The sequence below is a fragment of the Malania oleifera genome, chromosome 4, assembly GCF_029873635.1.
Source record: "Malania oleifera isolate guangnan ecotype guangnan chromosome 4, ASM2987363v1, whole genome shotgun sequence".
Lineage (NCBI taxonomy): Eukaryota > Viridiplantae > Streptophyta > Magnoliopsida > Santalales > Ximeniaceae > Malania > Malania oleifera.
Genome location: NC_080420.1, coordinates 38,728,445 through 38,747,908, shown reverse-complemented (window position 1 = coordinate 38,747,908; position 19,464 = coordinate 38,728,445). Strand labels below are relative to the sequence as shown.

General features: G+C 36.6%; 1 protein-coding gene across 4 annotated transcripts in view; it reads left to right on the top strand.

Moving 5' to 3' along the window:
- The window catches only part of LOC131154429 (uncharacterized), a 59,508-nt gene that overhangs the window by 25,644 nt on the left and 14,400 nt on the right, over positions 1–19,464 (top strand). For 3 of the 4 annotated variants that reach the window (XR_009136434.1, XM_058107197.1, XM_058107196.1), the window contains exons 9-12: positions 5,715–5,808; positions 6,174–6,367; positions 9,183–9,282; positions 9,357–9,473. Coding sequence is in view for 2 of the 4 variants with exons in the window: in XM_058107197.1 (XP_057963180.1) it covers positions 5,715–5,808; positions 6,174–6,367; positions 9,183–9,282; positions 9,357–9,473 (505 nt within the window). In the remaining 2 variants the exon portion in view is untranslated. The remainder of the gene's footprint in view (positions 1–5,714; positions 5,809–6,173; positions 6,368–9,182; positions 9,283–9,356; positions 9,474–19,464) is intronic. The other variant, XR_009136435.1, reaches the window with a different exon arrangement.

The window sequence follows — 19,464 nt, the reverse complement described above, 5'->3', positions numbered from 1 at the left end:
CCCTGCACGGCATCACTCTCATCGACCTCCTCCAGCAATCGCCCCTCTTCTCCTGCGACAGACTTCGAGCACCTGTATCTATCCCCCCCTGTGCGTTCGTCACTGTGTTTCGAACCTCCTGCTGTCAATGTGAAACGAGGTTGAGACTTTATTGCCTGGCCTTCGATCCTTCTGCTGTTAACTCACAATAAGGTCATCTCTGTTGACTTGTGAGCCTTTCCCCTAAAGCCACACTCCCTCATTTGAACTCCTCTCATTTCGAACCCTAAGGATGAAGCTCCTAGGGTTACAATAGATCCTCAAAAGCCTAATAATAGAGAACAAAGAAAAAGAAGCAAAAAACACTAGAAACATAAAATAAAAACAAATAAAAACCAAAAAAATCCTAATAAAGCAAGCCCCTCTTAAAACCCTTCCCTTCATAATTAACAGAGTTTTGAAGTCTTGCTAATTCCCGCTGAACTTTATTAGATTTACTTTTCGCCCCATCCAAACGAACTTCAATCCCTCCATGATCAGTCATCCACAATCCCATTCTATCCAAAAGATTTTGTGCAACATCTTGTTCACTAATCTTCTCCTTAGGAGTAGGTAGCATCCCATCCGTACACTGATTACTCACAGCAGCATTCTGCTCGCTAATCTTGTCCACAGGAATAGGCAGTACCCCATTCCTACACTGATTACTCAACCAAATTCTCACCCATCTCCCTCTCCTCAAAGATTGAAAAATCCTCTAAGCCTTCAAGCCGAGAAGGGGGCACATAAGAAATATTCCCCAACACATCTGATGATTTGGACTCATAAACTAGATTTACGCACATCTCATCCAACAATAAACCATTATCACAAGCAAAATCACTTTCAAAATCACTATCCTTATCTGAGGCATCCTTCAATTTTTTTCCCCTCTGAATTTTATTCTCACTTTTCTCCACATCAATCATAGTGCAATTTTGAGATTCCTCAACATAAAAATTTCCATCATCTTTTTTTAAAAAAATTTGCTGCCCTGCAAGTCTGAATTCATAAATTTTTTTACAAACAGATTTTTCTTATCTTTCCCCTCTTTCCTTGCTGATTGATGCTTGCAATTCTTCTAAACCACAGTCGAATTACATTCATTTCCGTTCTGTAAATTTAGTACTTACCTCTTGACATGAACCATTAATAAGAATGTTCTCAATCTGTTCTCCAGCTGTTTGAATTTCCTGCTTCATCTTGAGAGATTGCCCCGTTAGAATCTTCAGCAAAATTCTCCCTTCTCAAACCAACCATCCCACTTTCCTCTCATTTATCCCTTGAATCTTCTTGGGTTCCCCTACTAGTTAAATTGCCCCTAAACTTAACCCCTTGACCTTTCATTACAATGCTGATCACGCTCCTGGGATTAGAAATATCACTCAAAATATGGGCCTGGTCATTAGAATGGCCCATCTTAGAAAAGGAAGAGCCCTCCTTTTTTTTCCAGAGATCTGTTGATGTCTGCCTTTTTAAAATTGAAAAGATTTTGGTTTTGTGTTGCTTTTGCTATATTGTGGACTCTTTAGCTTGAAAGGAACTCCAGGATATTCAGAGATCAGAAGACTGACTCCAATGAATTTGATTTGGGAGAAGGCTTCTTATTTGGCTGCATTTTTGGGTTTTTAAGGGTATTTCACTGTCAATATCCAAAGGGATTGGAAGGCAGCATTGATTTAATTACTCTGTTTCTTACTCTTTTGTTTTTTCTGTTAAGGAGGATGGCTTGTCCTCTTTTTCCTTTAATTTTTTTTTTCTTTTCTTGCATAAATGAACATTTTGTCATCTAAAAAATTTTCGGGCTTTTTGTTGTTTCTAAATTATTCATTATCATCTACTTTTATATTTCCCAAAGTTTCATTCGTAATTTTCATAACTTATTATAAGTTTCTGATTTTTAAAAATTTTTTTTGTCAAAATTGAAATTTTAGTCTTTGTATGTACATATATACATGTGTGCATGCGTACATATATGTATGTATGTATGTAGAAACTAAGGCACAAAGGAATTTACAATACATTAGTTCAGAGGAGATTGGATGATTGCATACAGTAATAATATGTCGTCGTGGTAAGTGATCAGTGAAGGTATGTAAGGTTAACTTCATGGAGAAGCATGGTGTAAATGTGTGTGGGTGATTTGTGGCATGAGATGACGGAAGTAACAATGACCTTTACATACCTATTTTTGTATTGGTCTGCATGCTAGGTCATGGATGTGTCTCAAGCTGTGCATTTAAACAAATATTGATTATTAAGAGTAAAGTGAGTGAGAAGAAAGATGCACAGTACTGTCACACACCTACCCTTTGGTTTCTCTATTTCTCACATGATAAGGAAGATATGGATGGAAAATAAATTAACCCTTGCAAGCAAGGGCCATAAGGATCATATAATTATAAGGAAAACTTGGGGTCGGGGTTACTATCAAGATTGCCACTTGATTGCTTCTTTGCCTGTGTAATTGAAAATTTGATCCTTAGACTCACCATTAAAAAGCAATTCCCAACATGGAATCATTCTAACGGCTCACTGTGTCTTGGGTTGGGGGGGAAGGTTAATGAAGCCCTTGGTATAGAGCAAGGTATGTTTACAAGTTGCATCTTCAAGTGGGGACATAATTTCAAAATTCAAGTGAAATGAAGATGAAACCCAGTTGGCACAATGGTCTGCACCAATTAAATGAAGCCAAGTCCAATATTAAAAACTTAATTTAATTAATATTTGGGCAAACTAATGGTAGCTTAATTAAATTTAGGCCTAATTTGGAAGAATCCAAATAATTTAGTTCGTAGTGGGCTAATGATGTAGGACGGGAAAGGGTGGCCTAGTCCTATTGTTCAACCCTCACAAGCACATACACTCAATACACTTTAAATGAAGAATTTAATTATCCAAACATAAACACAATAAATCAGAGGACATTTCACATGTTTTGGGATTTTGAAAGGGTGTATGATGCTGTTCTGAAATAAGTCCCAAGAGTTCTTTCACAGAGGAATGCATCAAAGTTGTTATTCAAAATTTCAAGAATTTGAGTTCTATTGTTAGCAAGCAATATTCCCACAATTGATTTTAAACTAGCAAGTATCAATATTGAAGTCAATGGATTCAAACGTGGTGTTCAAGTATGGAATTTAAGGTTTTCAAGCAAAGGCCTCAATATAAGCAAGGGTTTAAAATATATAGCAAGGATTCAAACACAAGTACTGAAGTTACCAAGAGAATTGTTTGGATGACATAACGTTGTTCAACACTAGTCTTAGATTACGCCAGAAAATTCCTTGTAATAAGCTTTGAAACACCGAGACGAATGCAGCAATGTAATGGAGCAAAAGTGGCCGTGTGGGGGGTATTTTGGTGCGGCCATGTGGATGCGTTGGAGGATAGTTAGAACTTGTTTGAAGTTATTCGTGCACACTTTGAAATATGGATATGTATGCAGCAAATGAAATGATGGATTGGTGGCCTTGGGGTGTAACTTGGTGATGGCTGTGTGGGTGATGGAGGGAAGTCGTGAAGGTGGGATAGGGATGGAGTCACTGGATAGAATAGTGGTCTCTCACCACCTGAACTCCGAGGATAACGACGTAGCCTCTCACTATACAATCACAAGGATTGGACAAAAGCTTAACAAGCTTCAACAAAGGAATTCCCTTTCAATATCAATACTTTTCTCTCTACTTAGTTCTTACAATGAAGGGGTATATATATAGCTAACATGGGGGGACAAAGCATTAATAAGCTTAGCTAGCATAAGGGGACAAAGACATTAAACAACTAACAATTCCCACACAAGCATGGGAGACACAAATTATAAAGACACCAACTTACTAGACGCATTAATTACTCTTAAAAGTTACTAACAAAATAAATGCTCTAACTTTCTAGACATAATAAATATTAACACAACTTACAACACACACAACTTACCAAGACATGCACATGCAAGCAAGCAAGCAAGTTGTCTTGTAAGATTACACATTAAATATAAACAAAAGTCAAAGGGAGACCTGATTCGTGTGGGGCCCACATGGGTTTTGAACTCGGACTTGCTTCGACATCTCTACTCGGGTCCTTCTCACACTGAAAAGTCTTCAAAACAAGTCTTCAAATAATCCATTCAAAATCTACAAACAATTATGAACCAATGTGGACATCGGGAGGTCATCCACGTATCATCATGTCGGCAAAAGAAATGTGGACTTCAGGAGGCCGTCTCGTGTCACAACATCTGAAAATGACATAGGTAGGGCATGCTTGTTCCCATAAGCTAAACTCAAGAAAAGTAGATTGAAGAATGTGTTAGCTTCAAATGAATTAACCAAGCCTGATATACTTGGTAAAGGCCCATTATTGAAGCCCATCCAAGCATCCAAATTAGTGATTTTGATCTCCACACAAAGCCCAAAATACTTATTTAAGGCTGATTAATGAAGCTCATACAAGCATCCAACTTCTAAGTTACTTTTTATCGCCATCAACGAAGGGAGGCTTGGTTTTAAATTGGTTCTTTTGATACACAAAATCAAAAGAAGAATGACAACCAAGTTTTGAAAAACAAGCTTCCAACCCTCGAAGCAGGATCATTGCCTTTAGAATCTTAGTATTGGAATTCCATGACAAATTCAAATATTAAGCTTCCTCAGCCCTTGGATTGCATATGCTTTGGAGATTGGATCAAAGGTTTAGTATTGCTGCCGGTGTGTAAAACCACAGATTTTAGCCATTTTATTTGAAGTATTCAATAAATCAAATTGTATCTAAATTTTTGGACATGAAATTTGTTGGCTGTACACTAACGTTGGGAAGAGGCAGCAATGGTGGTTTCTGTCAGGAATTGGTTTTGGTTTTGATGTTGGCTTTGACTAGTCTGAGAATCAAGTCTCAAATTCTGATCAGGTCTGATGTGGGTTGGCTCAATTGAGGGAAGAGATTTGGAGCAAGACTTTTTTATGCTCCTGCTTTTGCTACTCATGGTAGCAAAGTTTTAAAAAAGAATCCTGCAGTTATAGCTAGAGAATGATTGGAGGAAGTAGAGCGACGCCGACAATGGTGGTGGTGCAGTAGGGGAGCAGCAATTGGTGGCAATGCAAGGAGACTTAAGTTGAAATGACCAATCCTACAAGTTTGAGTTGAAGCTTGTAGATAATGTCAATTTGAGCTAAAATCATGAACCTTGGCAATGACATTGACAACCATGTTGGATCAGAGCGTGCCCTGATGCCTGGTTGATACAATGCCAATGTCCATCACCAAATAATTGTGATTCAACTTTGAATAAAACTGGTGCATAGGCGGCCTTTTCTAAAGGGTTAGAATGCTTGGGAACTAAGAAAACTAATTTAATTAACTTAAATAAACTAGAATATTCAATTCTTGTAAAATTTCCTAGAATCTTAAAGATATGATCCCAATAAAATATGCTAAATAAAAAAATAAAAATGCTATAAGAAGTAGAAAAGTATATTAGCTTTTGCTTGCATGCTGCATCATTGTAATTTACTAATTGTTCTTGGCATGGTGTTAATCTAATTTGGCCATGAGGTTACAGGCCCCTAAACTATGTTATGCTGTGAGAATATTACTTCTACATTAATCATGTCATGGTTCTTCATTTTTGCTTCTGTTTTTGAAATGCTTGAATTTATGATATTCCTAATGTTCAATTGAAAATGGCATTGATAGTGTAGGTGGAAACTTGTGGAAATTGATGCTGATTTGTTGGAGCTGACCACAGAAACAAAGCATGTCATGTCTCTTATAACTCCAGCAAAGACCTACATGGTACCTAGTTTTATATTGTTGATGGCATAGCTAATTATTTGTCGGTGTTGTCATGTATAATTGGAAATGACAGAAGCACTAAAGTTTTTAATTAATCTTATTTTGTTTTTGGTAAATTTTTAAATATAGAGATTTCGGCATCATGGTATGTACACATTTAAAATGCTGTTGTTTCCATTAAAATTAAGTTTAACTTCCTTTAATGGTAAATTTTTTATTTAAATTGTCTGTGAGATGCAAATTGATCAGGAGTTCAATATATCTAGTATAACATTTTTTTTTTATTGGACTATATCTTTCCTTTTAAGTTCTATTAGAGTAGATGTGATATTTATTTTAATTTGAAAAAAGTTGTTATGTTTCAGGACATTAATATTGGGATAGCATTATGGTTGGCGGCAGGTGGTGATGGTTGGGTGGCTGAAGGAATTAGTAATGACTATAAAGTTCATCAGTGTGTGAAGTACAGGTCTGAGGCTAGGATCCTTTTAGTTGGTTCTGGTGCTGATGAGCAATGTGCTGGTTATGGGAGGCATAAGACGAAATATAGACTAGGAAGGTGGGGTTTTTTTTTTTCACTGAAGTAAATAATGATTTTTTTGTGATAACTTGTGTTTTTCTGTTTATTTTGAAAGTGCTCATGAATAATCTTCTGGTTTATATTTTTCGATTTGTATTATTATGAGGAAGGGAAAATGAGATTGATGGCATGTCCGTATTCTAAACAAACTTTACTGTTTTCATTTTCAGCATGAAACTCTTGATAGCCTGTAATTTTTATGTGGTTTTCCTACTCTCTTAACTCATTATTGTTCAAATTGTTGCATAAAATAAATTAAAATTTAAAGATTTATTAGAAGGAACATGGCTTCATAAACTCTAGCTAGGGTTGAGGATTTTCACATCAAAGGAATGGAAATTTTTGAGCGTTGGTTTACTCATTAAATTCCCAGAAAACAAAATTTTGAATGTCCATACATCCCGATGAGGACATAAGCTTCTTTCCTCATTTATAGCTCAGAGTATTCTTTAAACATTTAGTCTAAATATTTGGACTGGAAAACTTGGGCATTTGACACCATGTCTATAAAAAATGGAGCCGTTAGAAAAATCATGAGACAGTTAAACGGGAGCTGCTGCTGGCATTCATTATCTGCTGTAGTTTATTAACTATGTAGTAATATGATAAGTTTTCTGAACTTGTTGCACGTGAGAGATTATAGGCTGACAATGAATTACCTAGAAGATTGTGTGTTGTGTTGGATACTACTCTCTCTCCATCCCAAGCATGGTTTGTTGGAGGTAGGTATATTCTAGATGCAGCCTTTATTGCTAATGATGTTGTAGAGGATGGTAGGACAAGGACAAGGACAAGGAAAGGAGTAGTTCTCATGTTTGATTTTGAAAAGTCTACAATTTAGTTATGGGATTTTGGATAGGGTTTTCAGTAAGAAGCGCTTTGAGGAAACATGGAGGAAGCAAGAGGGGAATTAATTGACATCTCTCTCTCTCTTTAGTTCCCTCTTGCATAATCGAACCTCTCCCCCTTTCGTATGTATGGTGCCATGGAACCTCCTATCGTTGGCTATGTCGAGCAGAATGACACAGATCGAAGGAGAATTCTTTGATCTGTGTTTGGACAGGGTTGAGGGGATCTCATCTTTGATTGTGGTCGAAAACAATGTTGTTCACAATAAGTGGGTCAAGTTTTTGGCAAAGGCTGCATCATGGTTTGTTAATGGGTTGTCGGTCTTCAGTCGAATGGAAACCCCTTTTCAGAGTATTCATAAGGGTATCGCGCAACACTGGTTGTCAATTAGGTAGATGAAGGAGGGAAAGTTTTGGAGTTAGGGTTGGGGTGGAAAGCTAGAAAGGTAAGAGATTTTTTGTGTTCCTGTTGGCGCAAAGGGGTCATGGATGGCGAAGCTTCTCGAGTGATCTCTACGAACTAGCGAAGGAGTTTTGAAAGAATTTTGGAGATATAGATGCAGATGGTCCTTCATGCTCCAGATTGTGGAGTTAGATGGTATTGGAAGGTAACAAAGGCGAAGGCAAGGTCTTAAATTTCGATTTCGACTCAAATTTCGAAGCTCCAAAAGTACGGAAATTTCGACAGAAATTTCGATTTCGATTTGAAAAAAGAACGGAAATTAGTAGTGAAGCATGGAATTCTTTGTGAAACTTTAGAAATGGTTAACAAAAAGTGTTGAAGTGGTTGAAAATTCTGGTTTTGCAGAGGGGGCAAGAGGATGCTGCAGCAAAGTTTTACAAAGGTGTTGGTGTTTTGGGCAGGATATCAGATGCCTGAGACCTTAAGCCAAAGGATCTAACATCCCAAGGTTTATACTTGTCAGAAGATTGCGCAGATGGGTGTGGAAATGAAAAAATTATCTGAAGAAAAGTGAAAGCACTCTGATGGGGGGAGTGCCAAAGATTTTAAAGAGGAATTTAGGAGAGTGGAAGACATAAATGCTAAGAAGATGGGCAATTCTTGTGATGGGGTTAGCAAAGGAAAGGAGGTAATAAAATGTGGGGATTTATCAGATAATGAAAGCTGTGGCCTTAGTGAGTTTGATTGTGGTGGGGGTTTACCGTTGGATGAAATTAGGGAACAATACGGATATGTTTCTGATTCCAGTGACGTTCTAGGGGATTTATCATGTGTAACATCCATCCCCTTTGGAAGGATTGGAGGGGTATCTATGTTTGAAAGTGACAGTTTGGTTAATGAGCTGCAGCGCAAGGACGGTATTTTATGAACACTAGTGGAGGAGATTTCAAGGAAGAATTTAGATGTTCAAGATGTCATGGATAAATTGGATTTAAGGTTTTGTGATTCTGGGGAAATGATTTGCATTTGGATGGGTGTAAAAAGAGAGCTGAAAAGGGTCAAAGGGAGTTAGCTAACTTGAAGTGTTCAGTGAATTATGATGGAAAACGATTGAAGAGGGGGTTCCTTGTTTAATAGTTAATTTTATTTATTTATTTATTTATTTATTTATTTTTTCATTTTATTTTATTATGGGGTGGACTCCTTGTCCTCTTTTGCTGTAACTTCTCTTTCTCTATCTAATGTACCTCTTTTATTATCAAAAAAATATGAGATGTGATGCTATTTTTTCTTTTGAATAAATGCAGAATGGTTGCTCTTAATTGATATAAGCTGTAAAATGGTTGTATGAGTTTCCTGCTTTTTCTGTGTAGAAAGAACTAAAATATCTCAAAATCTATCCTGCCTTGGGAATTACATTTTGGATTTATTCACCCTTTTTTTTTAACAATTCCTTTGTTAAACTTTGGAGTTGTTTTGTTTGTTTTCCGTTTTCTGTTTTTCAAAGCCTGCTCATTTGGTTGACTTGATATGTTATTTTCAGTTGGCTTGGGCTGCATGAGGAAATGAAACTGGACATGCAGAGAATTTGGAAAAGAAACCTGGGGAGGGATGATAGGTGCATTTCTGATAATGGCAAGGAGGTACTGCTAACAACTTAAACAAATATTACCACTTGACCTTTGTCACATTTTAATTGTCTGATTGTTCTTGCTAGGCTAGATTTCCTTTCTTGGATGAAGATGTTATAAGGATTCTGCTTGATGTTCCTTTGTGGAATGTGGCTGATCTTGATCAACCAAGTGGGAAAGGTGACAAGAAAATTCTGAGAGAGGTGGGTTCCATTCCGGCTCTTGGATTTATTTTCTATTTGCGTCACATTTTTTTAGATTGTCTGCAGTGAAATTTAAAACTTTTGTCTTTTTAGTTTTAATGCATTATGAATTTTTTAATGAAAAATAATAATAATAATAATAATAATAATATTGTAGCTCTTCAACATGCATAAGATTGTTATCTAGAAAAAATAATTGGACCCCAATTGGGTTAAATGAGTACAATTTAACAACTGTCAAACTACATCCTGCAATCATGCCATTGGGCTGTGAAGGAGAAACGAATGCATATTGGTATCCAAAAGATTTATAATTTTAAATGGTTTTGTTGGATGAATAGCATCTGAAATAAAACTCAAGAACAGGTGGTGTTTTGGTGGGCACACTTCATATCCATCTGTTGAAGAATCATGTTTAGTTTCTGTTGAATAATTGGGCAAAATAGAATAGCTAATCACAATGATAGGTCTCTCCCTCTATTTAAAATATATGTCAAAGTTCATGCCAATGACCATAATACCCTAACTAACTCTCACTTGTTAAAATAAAACTAACACATTAACAATACTAAATTACTAAGATAACCATCAACACTCCTCCTCAAGCTGGAGCATATATCTTATATACTCCTAGCTCCCCCTAAGTCTCTAGTAAATAAATCAGTAAGCTGCAAATCAGACATCACATGAGTGGTGGTAATGAGCTTCTGCACAAGTTTCTCCTTAATAAAGTGACAATCAACTTCAATGTGTTTTGTTTTCTCATGGAAGACCGGGTTGGAGGCAGTATGAATGGCAGCTTGGTTATCACACATTGGCTCCATAAACTGAGAATGTGGAACCCAGTTCTTCCAACTTGTTATTCAGCCAAACAAGTTCACATGTTGTGTGAGTCATTACTCTTAACAAAGCACTTGACCTAGCCACCACAATTTGTTTCTTACTCCAAGCAACCAAATTTCCACCCACAAAGATACAATACTTGGTTGTGGATCTTCTATCGGAAGGTGGCGTGACCCAATCTACAGCAGTATATCCGTGAATATGAGTGTTTGATCTTGATATAGGAGACCTCTCTAGGTGCACCTTTGAGATATCTCAAGATGTGAATTACTGTATCCCAGTGACGTGTTCTCAGAGAATCAAGAAACTAATTCACAACACTTGTTGCAGAAGATATATTTGACCATGTGGTCGGGAGATAGTTTAGCTTTCTAACAAGTCCCTGATATCATCTTGTGTTAGGCAACAAATCACCCATATCTGACACTAGCTTACCATTAGGATTCATAGGTGTATCAACAGGTTTGAATCCCAAAAGTCCAGTCTCATGTAAAAGATCAAGAACATACTTCCTCTAACAAGATGGGTCGGTACGCAATCTCGATACTTCTATGCCCAAGAAATACTTCAAAAGTCCCAAATCCTTTGTCTAAAACTTAGTCTCTCGGAAATGTTTTAGGCTCTGGATACCTTGATCATCATCACGAGTAATCACAATATTATCCACATACACGATAAGCAAAATCCTTCCGAATGTTGTATGATGATAAAATACAAAATGATCTACTGCACAACATTGAAGGTCAAACTCAAGTACTACAACATTGGAGCGACCAAACAATGCCTTGGGAGATTGATTAAACCATTTTGTGACTTCTTGAGCTACACTAAGCCTGACTCCCCCCTGAGCATCAAACCCAGGCAGTTGCTCCGTATAGATCTCCTCTTGAAGATTACCATGTAAGAAAGCATTATTCACGTCTAACTGGTCCAGAGGTTAGTGATAAGTGGTGGCTAAGGAGATGAACAAATGTATTAAGGCGAGTTTGGTGACAAGGCCGAATGTGTTTGAATAATCCAAGCTATACACCTGAGTATATCCCTTAGTAACAAGGTGGACCTTCAATCTAACCATGAAACCATCTAGATTAACTTTAATAATGTACACCCAACGACAACTAACTACAAACTTATTAAGAGGAAGACGTACCAATTCCAAAGTATCATTATCCTGTAGAGAATGCATCTCTTCTATCATTGCATTCCTTCATTCAAAATGGGATAAGGCTTTAAAAATGGACTTTAGAAGAGCAATAAAAGACAGGATACTAACAAAACAGTAGTACGTAGGTAACAAGAATTCATAAGAGGATCAACCACTTGGGGAAGAGGATCATCTGACGAGGGAACTCGAGGTGTAGAAGTAGAAGTTGGAGGAGGCTCTCCTCCCTGGAGTTGTCATGTGTACACTTGAAGATTGGTACGATCCAAGCCATGAGGTCTCAAGCTAGATGAAGATGTAGGAAGACTGGACGAAGGAAATAAATTAGAATCGAGAAGGCTAGGAAGAAGAAGGGACTCATCAAAGTCCACAAAACCCAAGGAATCAGAATAGTACGGTGTAGACTAAAAAAAGGTGACATTAGTAGAGACAAAGAATCAGTGTAAAGGGGCTATAAGATTGATATCCTTTTTGAGTATAGGAATAACCCAAAAAAAAAACATTGGATAGCACGAGGATCCAATTTATCGCTTCCTGGATTTAATTGATGAATGAAGGGCACGCGACCAAATATACTAGGAGGAAGGAGAACAAAGGAGCCTTAGGGAAGATAATTGAATATGGGTTTTTAATACCAAGGACAGAAGATCGCATATTATTGATGAGAGAGCAAGCAATGTGCACATGATCACTCCAAAAAATTTTCAGGACATTCATTTAATACAATAAGGTTTGAGTGACTTAAAGAATATATCTGTTTTTCCACTCCACAACTCCATTTTGTTGTGGAGTGTGGGCATAAGATGATTGATGGATCATGCCATAGTTAGTCTTATAGGTAGTAAATTGAATACTGAAGTACTCCGTGGCATTATCTCTTTGAAGTATTCATACTAGTATATCAAAATGAGTCCTTATTTGAGAACAGAAGGCAGAAAATATATTAAACAACTCATAGTTATCTTTCATTAAATACAACCAAGCCATTCTGGATTAATCATCGAAAAATATAACAAAGTATTAAAACCCTAACGTGGACATGACACGTCTAGGACCCCAAACATTGGAATGGACTAACATATAAGGGCTAATAGCTCTTTTTGACTCAGGAGATAAAGAGAACATGATGATGCTTTCCTAATTGACAAGACTAGAGAGTCAAGGTTAGACACAGAACTCAAAGTAGGAATTAGATTTTTTTTAACTTGTCCAATGATGGATGACCAAGGCGACAATGACTTTGATGTAGTGTGGCAGTGGCACTAGAGGTTATAGGAGAAGAGAGCGACTCAAAGTACTGTGCCAATCGTATTCCTTGTCTTCAGATCCTAAATAACAACAGAATTAGGAAAGAAGGTTACATAGCAATTTAGTGACACTATAATTTTACTAACAGACATGTGATTAAAGGGGATTTAGGAATGTAAAGAATAGGAGAAAGAGAGATGGAGTGAGTTTGATTTAGAGTTCCTATTCCCTTAGCAGCAATAGTGGACCCATCAGCAAGGGTAACGTGAGGTAGTTTTGTATAAAACTAAAGAACAGAAAAGAAGTTGGTGACAGTTGCATATGGTCAGTAGCAGCAGAGTTGATAAACCAGGGACTAGTGGGAGAGATACTGGATGACATATAGATGATATGGTTACTTTTCTGAGCAAAAATGCATCGTGATGAGATGCTAGTTGTGGATGCCTAATATTGTAGGAACCTTGAAGCTCCTCTGAGACAGCTATAGCACGTTGTTCACTCAAACAAGTAACTGGCGAGGGGAAGACACTTTTCAGATTTGTGAATTTGATCCCAACACATACAACCTCGATATAGCAGCTGATAAAAAATACATGGTGGACAACATGTTTTTCAAATTCAACAACTCAACCCCAACATACACAACCTTCGACAATTGACATAAACAAAAAGCCCACAAAAAAGGTATGAATAAAAAACACAGCAATACCACTGTTTCAGGCCCAATAAACTCAATGAACATTGACAAACAGCTTCGAGAAGCATCAAATAATCATTCCTCAGATGTCATACATGAGCAACTAAAAAAGGTGAAATCTTTGGACAAAAAACACCACGAAAAACTTCAAAAATATGTTTATAGAGGCATTCGAGCACTGCTGGAAGAATTCAATCCAGAAACTTGCCTGAAATTGGCTTTCAACGCACCTGTGCATGGGGTTGGCCCTGGCAGCCTTCGACTGGCTGGTTAGGGCCCGTGGGGGAGTGTCTAGATATGGGATTTCATTATGGAGGGCAGATTGGTAGTGTTTGGGTGACTATGGTCTTGTTTTTGCAAAATCTATAGTGGATTTTGTGATCCTGAACTGGCAGTTTTGCCCAGGAATTTTCCAGTGACTGCTCTGGCATCCGGCAGCTGCTTGCTGTTTTTGAGGGCTATAGTGTTGCTGGAAATTCTTCTACGATGGTAGACATGCAGTGGATTTAGGGTTTTAGGCTTTGGTTTTGATGGTGGCTGCGACAATTAGGGTTTAGGTCTCAGAATCATGTTTTGATACCATGTTGAATAATTGGGTAAAATAGAAGACCTAATCACAATGATAGGTCTCTCCTTCTATTTATAATGTGTGTAAAAGTACATACCAATGACCATAATACCCTTACTAACTCTCGTTAACATAACACTAACACACTAACAATGCTAAATGACTAAGATAACAATCAACAGTTTCATCACTTCCCACCATCTTGTTTTCTTCACATATTCTTTCTCCTTTCTCCTTGATTTTCTTCATTTTTTATACATGAGCTGCAAATCCAACCTTCCTTTCTTGGCCTCCATTCCCCTCCCCCCATATTTGTTGTGTTGCCATGACAAAAGGTTGTCTTCATGTTGTAGACACCCCAATTTTAACCAGGCCTTCACGAGAAAACCCGGTGTACTTAAAAGCTGACTTTATATCCCGGGTGTATTAAAATGAGTCCTGACATTTTAAATTGAGTCCGTCTTTAAATTGAGTCCTGGTCATTTTTAAATTGAGTCCCTGTTCTTAAATCGAGTTCCGGTTATTTAAAATTGAATCCCAACATTTTTAAAATTTGAATCTTTTATTTTTATGGTCCCTATATTTTTAAAATTGAGTCCGGACGTTTTAGATTGAGTCTTTTAAAATTTTAATTGAGTTCTGGAATTTTTAGATCGAGTCTTTGTTTTTATTTTTATTTTAGGGATTTATGTTGGCAAGAAAATAGAAAGAAAATAAAGAAAAATAATAAAAAGGAAAAAGGAGGGGGAGCTTAGATATTTAGGGTTTGTTTGTTTTATAAAAAGGAGGCTCTATCTTCTTCTCTTCCTCCCATCTCACGACCAGCCTCCCCAGGCTGTAGCCCCCCACTCGCCCATTCATCTCTCCCTCTCTTCTTCCATCTTCCTCATCTCGCTCTCCATCTCTCTCTCTTTCTCCGGCGAGCCTCACCACTGCACCCTCTGCCATCACCACAGCCTGCAGCCCCCCCCCCCCCTTTCTCCCTCATGCACCCATTCACACTCAGCCGTGAGAGGCACCCTGACGGCCTTGCAATATTCCACGATGCCCCCAGTTGCTCCCCCACGATTTTACACACCCACAAGCCTCGCAGCAACCATCGTTGTCACCCTCTCCACCGTTGCCGTCGCCCTCCGCCACATACACAGAGCAGCTGCGTTCCCCACAGCCCTGCAGCTGTCGCGGTCGCAGCTGCTTCTGCCACTGCTGCATCTGTGGCACTCTCCTGATCCTCCTCGTACTCTGGCGACCCAACTCCGGCAGCCGGTCCTTCCAACTCTGTAAGCATCCCTCCAGTGGGCTTCCCTGCATGCAGGCCACATGCACACACACACGCACCCCAGCAAACATGCAAACACACACACACACACACACACGCTGCACACACTGTTGCACACACAACACACACACACACTCAGTACACACATGCTGACCTTTTTTAATTTATTTTATTATTATTAAGTTTTATTTTAAATTGTAATACTTGTTTTATGTATATCCATGGTTATATTTTTGTTGTAGTCATTATAAGATACTAATTGATTTATCATTATGGTTGCAGAATTTTTGTTGGGGCTTGTTTCAATGTTTAAAGGTCAAATTTTTGTTACATTAGTTGTACATATTAAATATTAAATATTTTATTGTAGAATTATTGTTGTGGTTTGTATTTTAATACTTGATCTTCATGTTTAGGTTTTTGGTTGTTATTGTTGTATCGTCGTGGGATTTTTAATATTATTATATTTGTTCTTGCAGCTAATATCCATGTTCACTTTTTTGGCGTTAATATTAATTAATTTGTGTTTATCATTTAGGATTTTTTTTTAATGTCCCCGTTTGTATTAATTGATTTAGCATTATCGTCGCATTGTTTTTATTAGTTAACATCCACGCTTATATTTTTGTTGATTTATTTTTATCTTTGTAGGATTCTTATTACTGTAATATTTGTTTAAGATATCCATGGTTATGTTTTTCTTTGTAAAAATTAATTGGCTTATTTTTGTAGTTGTAGGATTTTTTAAGTATTAATTGGGTTCATAATATTGTGTTATTTAGTATTTTAGTAATCATATATTTAGTAGTTTAGTATTTTAAGTAATCACATATTTAATAACTTAGTATTTTAAGTGGTTACATATATTTAGCAATTCAGTATTTTAGTAATATTATATATTTAATTTAGTATTTTAAGTAATTATATATATTTAGTAATATAGTATTTTAAGTAATATTATATAATTAGTAATTAGGTATTTCGAGGCAACATTATATTATTTAGTATATTTGATTTTAAGTAATAATAAATATTTAGTATCTTAATAATATTAGATATTTAGTACATTAGATTCAGGGTTATAATGTATATTTGGTATCTTATCATTTTAATATTATGTAATTGGTACATTAGTATTTTATTTATCTTTTAGGTTTGATATGGTATGCTCAGTATTCTAATTTGAATTTATATATCTATCATTATTATAATATTTTCATATTACACTATTAAATAATTTCCTAATTTTAATCCCTATGATTTTAACGAGAGGGTATAAGCTTTCGGGCTTCACGTACCCCAGTTCTGAGGGAATATATATTATAGTGTGATTTATTTATTTAAATGTGTATTTCAAAAATTCACTGTAGGGGAGTAATTTTTAAAGATCTATTAAATTAAATTTGGGATAATTCTTGATTAATTAGGTACCGTTCGTAAGAACGGGCGCGTAGGGGGTGCTCGTACCTTCCCCTCGCGTAACCGAACTCCCGATCCTGGCTTTGGTAACATAGACCAATTCTACCCTTAACTGGATAGTAATTAAGTGTTCTAACCATACTAAAAGGTTAGTGGCGACTCCATTCCTGTTTTTCCCGAAAATTTAAACCACATTTTTTATTTCGCCACCCCGGGGCATCTGCGCTCCGGAACGTCATGACAATTTGGCGACTCCGATGGGGACATTAGAGAGTCGAGCTAGTAATTAATTAGAAATTATCTCGAGTTCAAATTTAATAAATCTTTTAGTTGCAAGCTGTCGCGATGTCCTGGAGCGTGGGTGCCCCGGGGTGGCGAAATAAAAATGTGGTTTAAATTTTTGAATAAAACAGGAGTAGAGTCACCACTAACCTTTTAGTGTGGTTAGAACACTTACTTACTACCTAGTTAAGGGTAGAATTGGTCTGCGTTACCAAAGCCGGGATCGGGAGTTCGGTTACGTGAGGGGAAGGTACGAGCACCTCCTACGTGCCTGTTCTTACGAACGGTACCTAATTAATCAAGAATTATCCCAAATTTAATTTAATAGATCTTTAAAAATTACTCCCCTATAGTGAATTTTTGAAATACACATTTAAAGAAATAAATCAAACTATATATTCCCTCAGAACTGGGGTATGTGAAGCCCGAAAGCTTATACCCTCTCGTTAAAATCATAGGGATTAAAATTAGGAAATTATTTAATAGTGTAATATGAAAATATTATAATAATGATAGATATATAAATTCAAATTAGAATACTGAGCATACCATATCAAACCTAAAAGATAAATAAAATACTAATGTACCAATTACATAATATTAAAATGATAAGATACCAAATATACATTATAACCCTGAATCTAATGTACTAAATATCTAATATTAATAAGATACTAAATATTTATTATTACTTAAAATCAAATATACTAAATAATATAATGTTGCCTCGAAATACCTAATTACTAATTATATAATATTACTTAAAATACTATATTACTAAATATATATAATTACTTAAAATACTAAATTAAATATATAATATTACTAAAATACTGAATTGCTGAATATATGTAACCACTTAAAATACTAAGTTATTAAATATGTGACTACTTAAAATACTAAACTACTAAATATATGATTACTAAAACACTAAATAACACAATATTATGAACCCAATTAATACTTACAAAATCCTACAACTACAAAAATAAGCCAATTAATTTTTACAAAGAAAAACATAACCATGGATATCTTAAACAAATATTACAGTAATAAGAATCCTACAAAGATAAAAAAAAAAAAAATATAAGCATGGATGTTAACTAATAAAAACAATGCGACGATAATGCTAAATCAATTAATACTAACGGGGACAATTAAAAAATAAATCCTGAATGATAAACACAAATTAATTAATATTAACGCCAAAAATATGAACATGGATATTAGCTGCAAGAACAAATATAATAATATTAAAAATCCCACGACGATACAACAATAACAACCAAAAACCTAAACATGAAGATCAAGTATTAAAATACAAACCACAACAATAATTCTACAATAAAAATATTAAATATTTAATACGTACAATTAATGTAACAAAAATTTGACCTTTAAACATTGAAACAAGCTCCAACAAAAATTCTGCAACCATAATGATAAATCAATTAGTATCTAATGACTACAACAAAAATATAACCGTGGATATACATAAAACAAGTATTACAATTTAAAATAAAAATTAATAATAATAAAATAAATTAAAAAAGGTCAGCATGTGTGTACTGAGTGTGTGTGTTGTGTGTGCAACAGTGTGTGCAGCGTGTGTGTGTGTTTGCATGTTTGCTGGGGTGCGTGTGTGTGTGCCTGTGGCCTGCATGCAGGGAAGCCCACCGGAGGGATGCTGACAGAGTTGGAAGGACCGGCTGCTGGCGTTGGGTCGCCGGAGAACGAGGAGGATCAGGAGAGTCCCACAGATGCAGCAGTGGCAGAAGCAGCTGCGACCACGACGGCTGCTGGGCTGTGGGGAACGCAGCTGCTCTGTGTATGTGGTGGAGGGCGACGGCGACAGTGGAGAGGGTGACGACGATGGTTGCTGCGAGGCTCATGGGTGTGTAAAATCGTGGGGGAGCAACTGGGGGCATCGTGGAATATTGCAAGGCCGTCAGGGGGGTCTCACGGCTGAGTGTGAATGGATGCGTGAGGGAGAAAGGGGGGGGGCTGCCGGCCGTGGTGATGGCAGAGGGTGCAGTGGTGAGGCTCGCCGGAGAAAGAGAGAGAGAGATGGAGAGCGAGATGAGGAAGATGGAAGAAGAGAGGGAGAGATGAATGGGCGAGTGGGGGGCTACGGCCTGGGGAGGCTGGTCGTGAGATGGGAGGAAGAGAAGAAGATAGAGCCTCCTTTTTATAAAACAAACAAACCCTAAATATCTAAGCTCCCCCTCCTTTTTCCTTTTTATTATTTTCTTTTTATTTTCTTGCCAACATAAATCCCTAAAATAAAAATAAAAACAAAGACTCGATCTAAAAATTCCAGAACTCAATTAAAATTTTAAAAGACTCAATCTAAAACGTCCAGATTCAATTTAAAAAATATAGGGACCCTAAAAATAAAAGATTCAAATTTTAAAAATGTTGGGATTCAATTTAAAATACCCGGAACTCGATTTAAGAACAGGGACTCAATTTAAAAATGACCAGGACTCAATT